General features: G+C 40.7%; 1 protein-coding gene across 1 annotated transcript in view; it reads left to right on the top strand.

Moving 5' to 3' along the window:
• LOC122548604 (pecanex-like protein 2) overlaps positions 1 to 14,398 on the top strand; it is a 284,406-nt gene that overhangs the window by 23,732 nt on the left and 246,276 nt on the right. The window contains exons 2-3 of the mRNA XM_043687440.1: positions 1,255 to 1,472; positions 3,961 to 3,993. Of these exons, the coding sequence (XP_043543375.1) occupies positions 1,255 to 1,472; positions 3,961 to 3,993 (251 nt within the window). The remainder of the gene's footprint in view (positions 1 to 1,254; positions 1,473 to 3,960; positions 3,994 to 14,398) is intronic.

Raw genomic sequence — 14,398 nt, 5'->3', positions numbered from 1 at the left:
TACAATTGTTTGCTTCCATGTAGGGTAAACACCAATGTGGACTATTTGGGTTAAATGATCCTTGTACCACTTCTGTCTAAATTATTACCACTGGAAAAAAATTCACAAGGAACCTTGTACAATAATCCATTGTTATTTCGTCATATACTAGAACTGAAATATCATGCCTATTAGATAAGACCTAAAGACACTTTCCATTTTGGGGAGAATCAAAACTCGAGGCCATAAATCAGGATCAGTGTACTTCACTGCCACATTCATTGGTATAATTTTATTTCTCTAATTTCATTGATGCAACTTTTTTCTCCACCAATTTCGCTAGTGTAACTTGCTACTACCAATTTTGTTGGCATAATTTCCTCCTCCACAAATTTTACTTGTGTAATTTCCATTTCCACATAAAATTCATTGTAATTTCTTGTCAGCAATTTCACTAGTGTAATTTCTTCCTTCACAAATTTTATTGGTTTAGTTTTCTTCTCCACCAACTACACTGCTGTCATTTGCGCCCTGTCAATTCACTGATATAATTTCCTCCTCCAACAATTTCACTGGTTTAATGATGGGGAAGTTTGTCTCTCGTGGGCATACACAACCCTCAGAGGAGGACTCCCCTTCTTACGCTATACCAGCTCACAAAGTAAATGTTGCTGGGTTATTTGCCTGACATGGGCCTCCTTTTGCCATGTGTGAAAAAGCAGAGCAAAAATGAGGTTAAAACTAGATCTCAATAAGCCAAACATACCTCAGCAATTCAGCATTCAATTTGACGTAATGAAATTCAAATCTAGTTCGAATGTTAGTTCTTAATAATTTAATTTCACACCAAAATTTGATAGATTTTTATTAGGTAGGGTTATTAAGGACTGTAGAACCAGTGTGGGTAAATATATTTAAAAGACAAACCAACTACAAACGAGAACAGAAATTGCTGGAAAAACTCAGGTTTGGCAGAATCTGTGGAGAGAAATCAAGGTTAATGTTTCCGGTCCAGTAACCCTTCCTCAATTCTGCCAGACCTGCTGAGTTTTTCCAGCAATTTCTGTTTCTGTTTTGGATTTCCAGATACAGTTCTTTCAGATTTTTTTGCAGAGCAGCTTAAGGGGCTGGGAAGTTCTCTGATCCTACATCTGAAATACACTGAAGGTAGTGTATTTTAAAATGTGAATTGACTGTATGAAGTCGCAAGAAAATTGATGAACTTTTAAGTGATAAATCATTTCTTAAAACCTGTTTTTCTGATCTGTTTTGCAGGCTGCGTCTCCCAGCAAAGTTGCTCTTGGGATTTATTGTGGTATGATAGCTCTCCTTTTTACTGTGATAAAGACTATTAACTACCGGCTTCACCTTATGTTTGAAGAAGAAGAAATTATTCATCACAATGTTCAGGCTGTTGCTTCCACAAAGAATAGAACTGGATCTGGAGCAAGGAATAATTGTGAACCAGAACTGATGCCACCTTTTAGTCCTGGGTAAGAAAGTACAAAAAAAATTCCCCCTCTGTCAGTTATTAAGAAGGATTTATATATTACATCTAAGTATTTATAATGTGATTCATTTTATTTGTGGTGTTGATCATGATTCAGTGATTAGCACTCTTGTTTCTATTTTAGGAAGGCTATGGGTTCAAGCCCCAATCAAAACAAAATTGAAAATATTGTCCAAGTTTTCGTGGAATACTGAAAAAGTGCTGAACTGTTGGATAGGCTGTCTTTCAAAGTGGAGTTTAAAGAAAGGCTTGATGTGGGTTCAGTTGGATGCTTATCCTGTTGAGTAATGCCTGATATCAAGATTAGTGACAGGGTTAGAAAGGGTCAGCATGGACATATGAAAATGAAATCATGCCTGACAAATCTACAGGAATTTTTCAAGAATGTAACTGGTAGAAATGAAAAGGAGGCAGTTTGTGTAGTTTATTCAGACTTTCAGAAGATGTTTGATAAGGTCCTACATAAGAGATTAGCGTGTAAAGTTAAAGCACAATGCAGTGGGGATAGTGACATCAATATAAAAATAAGTGGCAGACCAGAAATAAAAAATGGGAATAAACCGGTCTCTTTCCAAATTGCAGGCAGTGACTAGGGGGGGTACCACAGTGTTCAGTTCTTGAACCCCAACTATTTACAGCTATCAATGGTTTAGATAAGGGAATTAAATGTAATATCCCCAAGTTTGAATATAATACACAGCTGGCTGGGAAGGTGAAATGTGGTGAGGGTGTGGAGATGCTTCAGCATGATTTGGACAAGATAAAAGGGCAGCACGATGGCACAGTGGTTAGCACTGCTGCCAAACTGCGCCAGGGTCCTAGGTTCGATTCCAGCCTCAGGCGACTGTCTGTGTGGAGTTTGTATGTTCTCCTCATGTCTTGCTTGGGTTTCCTCCCACAATCCAAAGATGTGAAGGTCAGGTGAATTGGCCATGTTAAATTGCCCATAGTATTAGGTGCATTAGTCAGAGGGAAATGGATCTGGGTGGGTTACTCTTCGGAGGGTCAGTGTGGACTGGTAGGGCCGAAAGGCCTGTTTCCACACTGTAGGTAATCTAATCTAATCCAAAGTGAGTGGGCAAATGCATGGTAGGTGAAGTATAGTGTTGGTAAATGTGAGGTTATCCATTTTGACAGCAAAACGTGGATAATTAATTATTTTCTGAATGGCGATAGTTTGGAAACGAGACCAGGGAGTCCTTGTATATCAGTTGCTGAAAGTAATCATGTAGATGTAGCAAACATGAAGAATATAAATGATATATGTTACCATTCAAAAGAAGAAGATTCAAGTACAGGAGTAGGGATGACTTGCTGCAATTGTACAGAGCCTTGGTGAGAACACACCTGGAATATGCAGTTTTTATTCTTATCTGAGAGTAAATATTCTGACTTTGGAGAGAGTACAACAAAATTTACCAGATTGATTCCAAAGTTCTAGCAGGATTAAGAAATGTTAACACAGGAAGGATGTTTTTGATCACTAGGGAGTTCAGAACCAGGAATCCTAAGAATATGAGGTAGGCCATTTAGGACTGAGATGAGGAAAATTTCTTCTCTAATAGCGCATCGAGCCTGTGGAGTTCTCAGCCACAGAAAGCTGTAGATACCAAAATATTGAATGTTTTCAAGAAGGAGATGTGTATAGTCCTCAGGATTAAAGGGATCAAAGAATATGAGGTGAAAGTGGGAACAGGGTAGAGATAGATGATCCTTTATCCGAAACTGTCGGGACTAGCTGTCTTTCAGATTTTGGAATTTTTTGGATAAAGGATTAAGTGACACTTTTATAGTAAAATTTAAAAGAACTACCGAACAACAGACCCATCTGTGAATACTATGAGCACTGAGACAATGCTGGGCCACGCCGCTATGTCACATCTGAGTGTCATGGGTCAATTGGGTGTGGAGTTGCGTTTGCACGCCAAACAACCTTGTTAATGAGGAAAAAGCTTTCGGAAAAAATCTTCAGATTTTGGAGCTTTTCGGATTTCAGAATTACAGCTAAAGGATTGTCTACCTGTACTGAGTTTAATGATTAGCTATGATCATACTAAGTGGCAGAACAGACTCAAATATCCAACTCCTCCTCCTGTAACTCCTCCAGTTATATTGCTAACTAGAGTTGAATATGTTCTTACACTGGAGGGCATCAATTCCTCATGTTTCGTGTCAGGCATGACTCTGAGTAGTCACTTCTGAAGGCCAATCTAGAGATTTGAATATGTAATTCAGGTTGACACTGAGTGGAGTTAAGGGGAAAGTACCACTGGGGGGGGTGGCACTAAGGGAAGTAACACTTTGCTTTTCAGAGAGCAGGTACTGAGGGATTGATGCGCGAGTCGGCGGGAAAAGGGAGTTTGAGCAGTGTTGGAGAGGCGTAGCAGTACTGCGAGCGTGCTATACTATTAGAAGAGTGGTACTGATATTTGCCTCCATCCATCCTATCAATTGTTTCCTCTTCCTAACAGCATTGTGGGTGTGCCAACATCTCTGTCTACGCTGCTCATCACCACCTTTCCAAGGAACAAATACTAAGTTGAAAATCACATGACACCGGCTTATAGTCCAGTAGGTTTATTTGAAAATACAAGCTTTTGGAGCACTGTTCCTTCGTCAGGTAGCTAGTCACAACAATAAATGCTAGTCTAGCCAGTGATGCTCACATCTTGTAAAATAATAAATGAATTGTTTCTACAATATTTAAATATAACTTTTGGGAAGAATCTTTACAAAGTGTCTGGAGATTTACCCAACAGTTGGAAAGCCAGCATCCCCTCATTTTGGGAGCCCCTAACACCTCCTTGTTTCTTTCAGGCACTGAAGAGAAGTTAGTAGTGAGCCCTCAGCAGGATCAGGAAACTCAGAAGTTTCACCTCTTCATCATGGCATGATCTTCACCATTATCATCATCTATGATATGGTTTTACTAAACCGTCTGGGAAGCATGTGTAATTTCACTGCCATCAGTCCTCCTTTATCGAGGTTGAGGAGGCAAGGATCAGACAGGGCTGTACAAGGTAGCCAGGGAGGAACTGAAGAATGGACTTAGGAGAGCTAGAAAGGGGCATGAAAAAGCTTTAGCAGGTAGTATTAAGGAAAATATAAGGCATTCTACACTTGAGGAACAAGAGAATGGCCAGAGTGAAGGTAGGGCTGATCAGGGATTGTGGAAGGAATTTGTGCCTGGTGTCAGAGGAAGTAGGGGAGGTAGTTAATAAATACTTTGCTTCAGTATTCTCTACTGAGAAGGGCCTTGTCGTTTGTGAAGACCGCATGGAATAGGCTGATATGATTGAAATGGTTGATGGTTGGAAGGAGGATGTACTGAAAATTTTGAAAAATATAAGAATAGCTAAGTCCTCTGGACCAGACTGGATATACCCAAGGTGAGAGCAGAGGAAGTGAGAGCAGAGATTGCTGCGCTTTTGGCAACGATCTTTGCATCCTCACTGTCTACTGGAGGAGTGCCAGACGATTGGAGGGTGACAGATGTTATTCCCTTGTTCAAGAAAGGGAATAGGGACAATCCTAGGAACTACAGACCAGTCAGTCTTAGGTCTGTGGTGGGCAAATTATTGGAGAGGATCCTGAGAGGCTGGATTTGTGATTACTTGAAAAACCGTAGTTTGATTAGAGGTAGTTTGATTTGGCTTTGAGAGGGACAGGTCATGATTCACTAGCCTTATTGAATCTTTGAAGATATGACAAAACACATTGAAGGTAGAGCACTGGATGTTGTGTATATGGATTTTAGCAAGGTGTTTGATAAGGTTCCCAATGGTAGGCTCATTCAGAAAATAAGGAGGCATGGGTTACAAGGAAATTTGGCTCTCTGGATGCAGAATTGGCTGGCTCATAAAAGACAGGGTGGTAGTAGATGGAAATTATTCAGCCTGAACTTTGGTGACCAGTGGTGTTCTGTGGGGGTTTGTTCTGGGACCTCTGCTCTGTGATTTTTATAAATGACTTTGATGAAGAAATGGAAAGGTGGGTTAGTAATTTTACCGATGACACCAAGGTTGGTGGAGTTGTGGATAGTGTGGAGGGCTGTTGTAAGTTGCAATGGAACATTGACAAGATGCAGAGATGGGCTGATAAGTGGTAGATGAAGTTCAATCTGGAAAAGTGTGAAGTGATTCATTTTGGAAGGTCGAATTTGAATGTGAATACAGGGTTAAAGGCAGGATTCTTGGCAGTGTGGAGAAACAGAGGGATCTTGGGATCCATGTCTGTAAATCTTTCAAAGTTGCCACAAACTCTGTCAAGAATACATAACTTACTCCTTTCCCCTGTTTACTCCCATGTTATTTTCCCTTGTTGGAAAGCTGTTCCCCATCATTGGTTTTTGGCTTCCAGCTTTTGAAATAAACCCACAGCAAAAGCCTTTCAGATAAATCAATTCTAAGGGGAAAAATGTTTTCTTTTGTTTGAACAGATTTGCCTGTGTGACATTCTGGGATTTCACAAACCAAATATGGAATTTTATTTTCCCTGCAGGTCTGTTTGGAACAAAAAAACGACAAAGGTTGCAATAGGAGATCTATAGGAAGTTGGTGCTCCGGTTTCCTCCCACAGTCCAAAGACGTGCAAGTCAGGTGAATTGGTCATGCTAAATTGCCCCTAGTGTTAGCTGCATTAGTCAGAGGGAAATGGGTCTGGGTGGGTTACTCTTCGGAGGGTCGGTGTGGACTGGTTGGGCTGAAGGGCCTGTTTCCACACTAAGGAATCTAATCTAATCTAAAAGTCGATAGAGTTGTTAAGAAGGCATATGGTGTGTTGGCTTTCATTAGCATGGGGATCGAGTTTAAGAGCAGCGATGTTATGTTGCAGCTCTAAAACCCTGGTTAGACCACACTCAGAATATTGTGTTCAATTCTGGTCACCTCATTATAGGAAGGATGTGAAAGCTTTAGAGAGGGTGCAGAGGAGATTTGCTAGGATGCTGACTGGACTGGAGAGCATGTTTTATGAAGAAAGGTTGAGGGAGCTAATGCTTATCTCATTGGAGCGAAGAAGGGTGAGAGGTGACTTGATAGAGGTGTACAAGATGACGAAAGGCATAGACAGAGTGAATAATCAGAGACTTTTCCCCAGGGTAGAAGTGACTGTCACAAAGGGGCATAATTTTAAGGTGCTTGGAGGAAAGTTTGGGGGAGATGTTGTCAGAGGCTGGCTCTTTACACAGAGAGTGATGGGTACATGGAATGCACTGTCGGTAGAGTCAGATACATCAGGGACATTTAAGCGACTCTTGGATAGGCACCTGGATGATAGTAAAATGAAGAGTAAGAAGCTTAACTTGATCTTAGAGTAAGATAAAAGGCCGGCACAGTGTCAAGGGCCTGTACTGTGTTGTACTGTTCTATGTTCTATTGGTATTTGTCAAATCAATTTAGACCAAGTGGGGAAAGGTGTCTACACAAAATCTTCAGAAGTAATGCTCGATCATCCTAAACACTAAAGGTTTATTATGTAGTATTTATTATCTGGTTACATTACATCTAAGGTGTTAGAATCTTCTCCAGTGAAAATTAGTGCAAAATACCTGTTCAATTCATCTGCAACCTTCTTATTTTCCATTATTAATTCCTCAGATACACTTCCCAGAAACCAACACACATTTTATTCACTTTTGAAACTGCCTATAATAACTTATTATCTTTTTTATATTTCTAGCTAGTAAGTTTATTAATCTTCTAGTTATTCTTAGCTGTTTGTTATGTGGAATCCAATCTTCTGACCTGGCCTTGATCTTTCTGTAATTATTTGTTTTTTGTTTTGGTTTGGTCTGATCTTTTATATTTTGATTAACAGGGATGGTGGGTCCTCCCTTGGAAATGTTCTATCTCATTGGAGTTCTGTGAATTCTATAGCATTCCTTTAAATGTCTTCCACTACATCTCTACTGACTCATCCCTTATCAAAGTTTACCAGTTCACTTTAGCTGTCTCTGCTTTCGAGCCCTCATTACTTCCGTCATTTAAGTTTAAAATATTTGTTTTGGACTAGGACTTGTCTTGTCTTCTCTCGCTCAGATGAATTGTAAAATTCAAATAAATTAAAGATCCTCCATGATGATTGCGATACCTTTCTGACAAGCTCCCACTGTTTCATCCTTTGCACTTCAGCTATCATGTAGTTACTGTTGGGGGAAATGTACAAGTGACTCTTGCCTTTGTTATATTATCATAGAATCCCTACAGTGTGGAAGCAGGCCATTTGGTCCACTGAGTTCACACCAAACCTTGAAGAGCATCCCCCTCACCCTGTCTCTAAAATCCTGCATTTCCCATAGCTAATCCACCTATCTTACAGCAATGGGCAATTTAGCATGGCCAATCCACCTAAGTTATCTTACCTTTTATCAGACAGCTTCTGCATTCTGGTTTGCTGAACTTAGGTCTTCCTCTTCATAGAATCCCTTAGAATCCCTACAGTGTGGAAACAGACCATTTGGCCCAACAAGTCTACACTGACCTTCCAAAGAGTAACCCACCCAGACCCATTCCCCTACCCTATTACTCTACATTTACACCTGGTTAATGCACCTAACCTATATGACAACCAATTCACCTAAGCTGCACATCTTTAGACTGTGGGAGGAAACTGGAGCACCCAGAGGAAACCCACGCAGACATGGGAGAACCTGCAAACTCTGCACAGTCTCCTGAGGCTAGAATCAAACCCAGGTCCCTGTTGCTGTGAGGCAGCAGTGCTATGACTGAGTCACCGTGCTGCTCGTCTGCCGCTTTAATAATTTCATATCTTTTAGTGTTATTTATACCTATAATGCCAATTGTGCTAATACTCTTACTAATTAAGAGAGCCATCCTTTTCCTAGTTTCCTGTCTCTTCAATATCATGTTCCCTTCAGTGTTCAGGTCCCAATCTTTGTCACCCTGCTACCATGTCTCTGTACTGGCCATTGGATGCTAATTATTAATTTCTATTTGTGCTGTCAAGTCATTTGGTTTGATTGAAATGCCATGTGCATTCAGATACAGAGCCTTTTATTTTAGACTTTTATTTTGTAATCTCTAGACTGACTTGTTGATTTACTCTTAGATTTATAATTCTCTTCCTTCCTTTCATAGTTTGTTTGTCAATTTCTAAATCAATATATTTCTCTTCTGCCTTGGCTCTGCTGTTTGGTTTAAACATCTTCCTCGATTTGACCCTTGCATCCACTGTCACCAGTCTGAAGTCCTGGCATAGCCCCCATTTTACCATTACCATCTAGCCAGGGGCTCAACGCTAGTTCAGTGAAGAGTGCAGATGGGCAAGCCATGAGCAATACCCAGACATAATATAAAAATGAGGTTTCAACCTGATGTAAGTAAAAAAACTGAACTTCTTGCATTCCAAATGATATCAGCAGCATATGATAGACAAGTGATTCCACATCTAACATATCATCCAGTCTTGAATGTGGTGGACAATAAAATCGCTAACTAGAGAAGAAGGTTCCCCAAATATCCCCATCTTCAATGATGAGATAAGTCCAGCTCATCAGTGGAAAAGAGAGGCTGAAACATTTGCAAAAGTGAATGATCCATCTTGACCACCTCCAATGGTCCCCAGCATCACAGATGCCAGTTATCAAACAATTCAGGATACTTGACACTGATATCAAAAATTGACTGGAGGAACGGGGTACTGAAGAGGCTTTCAGCCTGGACAATATTTTGGCAATAGCACGGAGGACATGTATTCCAAAATTTGCCATCTCGAGCCAAGCTGTTCCAGTACAACTACCCTTGATGAAGGGCTTATATCTGAAACGTCGATTCTACTGACCCTTGGATGCTGCCTGACCTGCTGTGCTTTTCCTGCACCACACTGTGGACTCTGATTTCCAGCATCTGCAGTCCTCGTTTTCTCCCAACTACACACCGGCATCTACCAGCAATGGAACATTTCTTATGCATGTTCTATTCATGCAAAAGGCAGGTCAAATCAAACACTGTCCATTCCCGATCCATCAGTCTACTTGACCATCAGTGAAGTGATTTGAAAATTTTATCAACAGTGCTATCAAGCAGCACGCACTTAGCAATAATCTGCTCACTGAGGCTTTGTTTTGCTTTTACAAGAGTCATTGAGCTCCAGACCTCATTATAACTTTGATGCAAACATGGAGTAAAGAGGTAAGGTGAAAGGGATTGCCCTTGACATCAAGGCTGCATTTGACCGAGTGTGGCATCAAGCAAAACTAGAGTCAATGGGGAATGGGGAATGGGGGGAAACTCTCCACTGGTTGGAGCTGTACCTGGCACAGAGGAAGATGCTTGAGGTCAGTCATTTCAGCTCCAGGACATCTGTGCAGGAGTTCCTCAGGATAGTGTCCTAGGCTTAATCATCAGCTGCTTCATCAATGATCTTCCTTCCGTCATTAAGGCAGAAGTGGGAATGTTCCCTGGTGATTGCACAATGTTCACAATTTACAATTCCTCAGGTCCTAAAGCAGTTTATGACCAAATGCAACAGGCCCGAGACAATATCCAGGTTTGGGCTGACAAGCGGTAACATTCTTGGCATATACATGCCAGGCAATGACAATTTCCTACAAGAGACAACCATCACCTTGTGAGATTCAGTGGCATTACCATCACTGAATCTCGTGCTATTAACATCCTGAAGTTTGTAGCTGACAAGAAACTGAACTGGACTAACCATACAAATGCTGTGGCTGCAAAAATTAGAAATCCTTCAGTAAGTAACTCTCATCCTGACTCCTCAAAGCCTGCTCACTATCTACAGAACATAGTCAGGAGTGTGATGGAATGCCCCCACTTGCATGCATTAATACAACTCCAACAGCATTTAAGCTTGATGTCATTCAGAATAAAGCAGCCACTTGATAGACACCAAGTCCCCACCACATCAATGCAAATTAGCACCAGTGTGTAGCATCTACAGGATGCACTACAGAAATTCACCAAGGCTCCTTAGACTGTACCTTCCAAACCTATAACCATTGTCATGGATAAGGACAAGGGCACCAGACATGGGAAGACTACCTCCTGCAAGTTCCCTTCCAAGGCACCATTCATTCCGACTTTGAAATAGTATTGGAATTCCTTCGGTGTTGCTGTGCCAAAATGCTGGAATTTCCTTCTTAATGGCAATGTGGGACTAATTGCATCAAATGAACTGTAACAATTCTAGAAGGTAGCTCACTACCACCTTCTCAAGGGCAACTAGGAATGGGCAATGATGCTGGTCTCTGCCTGTGATGCCCACACAACATGAATGATGGGAGAAAAAGCTATTTAGTTTAAAATCCTCTCTGCTTCCCTAGTTGTGTGGGCCACTGTAAAACTGGTCTCAGCACTTTCCAGGTGGTAGGTAATCTCATAGTACAGCCCTCACCTACCCTATATTGGAGTCTGTGCCTATGAGGCAAAATCTACTTCTGCCACACCAGTCTTTTGGGCTTGCATTCATTTATAAGAGTTGTAGAGATGTACAAAACGGAAGCAGATCCTTTGGTCCAACACTTCCAGGCCGACTAGATATCCCAACCCAGTCTAGTCCCACCTGCCAGCACCCGGCCCATATTCCTCCAAATCCTTCCTATTCGTGTACTCATCCAAATGCTTTTTAAATGTTGCAATTGTATTGGCTTCCACTTCCTCTGGCAGCTCATTCCATACACGTACCACCCTCTGCATGAAAACATTGCCCCTTAGATCTCTTTTATATCTTTCCCCTCTCACCCTAAACCTATGCCCTCTAGTTCTGGACTCCTCGACCCCAGGGAAAAAGCTTTGTCTATTTATCCTATCCATGTCCCTCATAATTTTATAAGCCTCTGTAAGGTCACCCCTCAGGCTCTGACACTCCAGGAAAAACAGCCCCAGCCTATTCAGCTTCTCCTTATAGCTTAAATCCTCCAACCCTGGCAACATCCTTGTAATCTGTTCTGAACCCTTTCAAGTTTCACGTCTCCTTCCTATTGGAAAGATGTTCAGAATTGCACGCAATATTCCAACAGTGGCCTAACCAATGTCCTGTACAGCCACAACATGACCTCCCAACTCCTGTACTTAATACTCTGACCAATAAAGGAAAGCATACCAAACGCCGCCTTCACTATCAACCTGCTATGAACCTGCACTCTAAAGTCTCTTTGTTCAGCAACAATCTCTAGGACCTTACGATTAAGTGTATTAGTCCTGCTAAGATTTGCTTTCCCAAAATGCAGTACCTCTCATTTATCTGAATTAAACTCCACCTGCCACTTCTCAGCCCATTGGCCCATCTGATCAAGATCCTGTTGTAATCTGAGGTAACTTTCTTTGTTGTCCATTGCTCCTCCAATTTTGGTGTCATCTGCAAACTTACTAACTATACCTCTTATGCTCGCATCCAAATCATTTATATAAATGACAAAAAGTAGTGGACCCAGCACCGATCCTTGTGGCACTCCACTGGTCACAGTCCTCCAGTCTGAAAAACAACCCTCTCTCTGATCTTAATTGTCCTTTAGCAATTTGCACACAGATCAGATTAATGGATTCAGAGATGATACCTCTGCGGTTCTGCTTAATTTGATGCATTGCTCTTCGTACTACCATGCAGAACCTCTTTCCTTGTCCTCCCTATGTCAATGTATCTCATTGGGACCATACCAACTGGATGCTACCCCTTCCTCTGAATATCTCCAACTCTGAGCACATTCCAAGCCTAAGACCGGGCAGGCAACACGGTATTCTGGATTCTCACTCTTTTGGTATAGAGGACAGTGTTAATCCCCTCACTATACTGTCACTACTGCCACTTTGGTCATTTTGCCGTAACTCGACGTTTGTGTTCCTCTGCAATCTCGTACTATAGAAAATTGCACAGTAGAAGATCACTAATAGAAAATCACGAATCTCGTTCATTAGAAAGTTTGTGTTATCTAGACAACGTCCACAATTCATCAATCACATTATAACCAATTCACGCTGATGAAACGCGCATTATAGCAGAATGACCTGTACTTCTCTTCTGTTTCCTCCACTTGAATTGCTTCCTGCATCATGGAACTGTGGTCATTTAGCTCAATCACTCTGCCATCCTCATTTACATTCAATAAACATGAAAAACTTCAAACCCTATAAAAAAATCTTCCATAGTTTATGGTTAAAACAATTATAAATAACTTAATAGATAAATATGAAGAAATAAAATGTAATTAAAATAATCATAATCCAATCTCAGTTATGTAAAGAGCATGCAGTCTGCTAGAACTTTTGAATTACTGTATGGTCGTGTTTCAGGGAAACATTATCATCAGTTTGCTTCTTTCTGGAGAATAGAGCCACATATTCTTTCCTGATGATAAGTACTCCATTCCCGTATCATGCATGTTAATCTACTAAGACTCCTAACTCTCTAAATCAACAACATTCATGGAGTTCACGTATTGTGCAATTCTCACTTCCTTATCTTTTTGAAGCCCTCCTTCACCCAACTAAAGAGACCTAAGTGACTGTACTGTTGTTGCTTGGTCATAGTGTCATGATGTTTGTCTAGCCAAATCAAATCACAGAACCCTGACTTATTTTAGGCCCAGTAATTGACTTAAGTGGAAAGGAAATACAGACAGCTTAAATAAAAAACGGGCCAGTTTTCCACTTTCAGAAAATCACCCTCATGCTAGAGTTATGTTGGATTCTGCCAGATGATCACTGGGGAAAGTCTTCGAAATAAAATCAGTTCAGTGTGCATCACTTTATCCCCAATTTTATTAATGATTTTTTGGAAGTGTGTTCCAGAGAAAAACAAATAGAAAGCAGAACAGGCCAACAAATCAAATTGCAACACAGATAGAGGGCAGAAGGGGAGCTATTAAGCAAAATAATATTCAAATGGGTGACAGCTTGTTTGTCTAGTAATGAGCTTGTAAAATAGGGAAGATTTGAGATGGATGAGACCTCGGGGGGAGAGAGAGAGAGTGCTTCTGAGGACAATACATGAGAGCTGACTTAGCTGCAATACGTACCTCCACTCAAAGATCCAGCGTAACACCCTTGGGAAATAATTCATTTTGAGGTGTAATGTAACTGTTATTTCTTCATTGTGTGTGGATTGAATATTGACAGTTTATTTATGGTGGATTCTGGCATTTTATGATTCCAGCAACTCATGCAATGTATTCTTATTCATGTCAGCTTTTTAAACACTCCTCCCTCTGGCACCAACATTTTTGTTAGTTATGTAGTCTTTGGTACAGCTATTTCCTGATAATTACTGTTATTATACAGTATAATTATCATATTTTAAAAATGCATGCCACTCACTTTTTCAACTCATGCAAGCTATGCCCAACAAAGAGCCCAGCTTCATCCAGAAAGAACTCCTTAACTGCCAGGTGATATCCTTATTTAGTGAATGCACAACAGGCCACACAATTTATAAGAGGACCCCTCTCAGAGACAAAGGCCTTGCGTTCACAAAAGAATAATTGAAATTTTTTTTCTTAAGTCCAGTGACTACCACTACACTGTCTCCTTTTTGTTACAGTCAACCAATTTGACACTAGACATTCATGGGATTTTTGTGGTATTCAGATTTGTAAACCTTCAGTGAATTAATTGTTAATGTAGGCCTTCCAAGCAAGGCATTCTGTCCTTTTAGATATATTGACTAACCTGTCTCACTGTTCATTGGCTTCATGGGAAAATACTGCAAAATAAGGGTAAAAATACAGCTGCTGTATTAATTCCTTGTCTCAGGGCAGGGAGAAAGTGATAGAAAAGTGTAGAAGGATAAAGTTTCCAATGGTTCCAGGATTTTGACACAGTGATGCTGAAGGATTGGTGATAAATTTGCAAGTTAGGATGGTGAGTAGCTTGGATGGAAATTTTCATGTTGTGGTTTCCCATGTATTTGCTCCCTTCATCCTTATGCCTTTTC

The sequence above is a fragment of the Chiloscyllium plagiosum genome, chromosome 3, assembly GCF_004010195.1.
Source record: "Chiloscyllium plagiosum isolate BGI_BamShark_2017 chromosome 3, ASM401019v2, whole genome shotgun sequence".
Taxonomy (NCBI): Eukaryota; Metazoa; Chordata; class Chondrichthyes; order Orectolobiformes; family Hemiscylliidae; genus Chiloscyllium; species Chiloscyllium plagiosum.
This window is presented reverse-complemented; position numbering and strand designations above follow the sequence as displayed.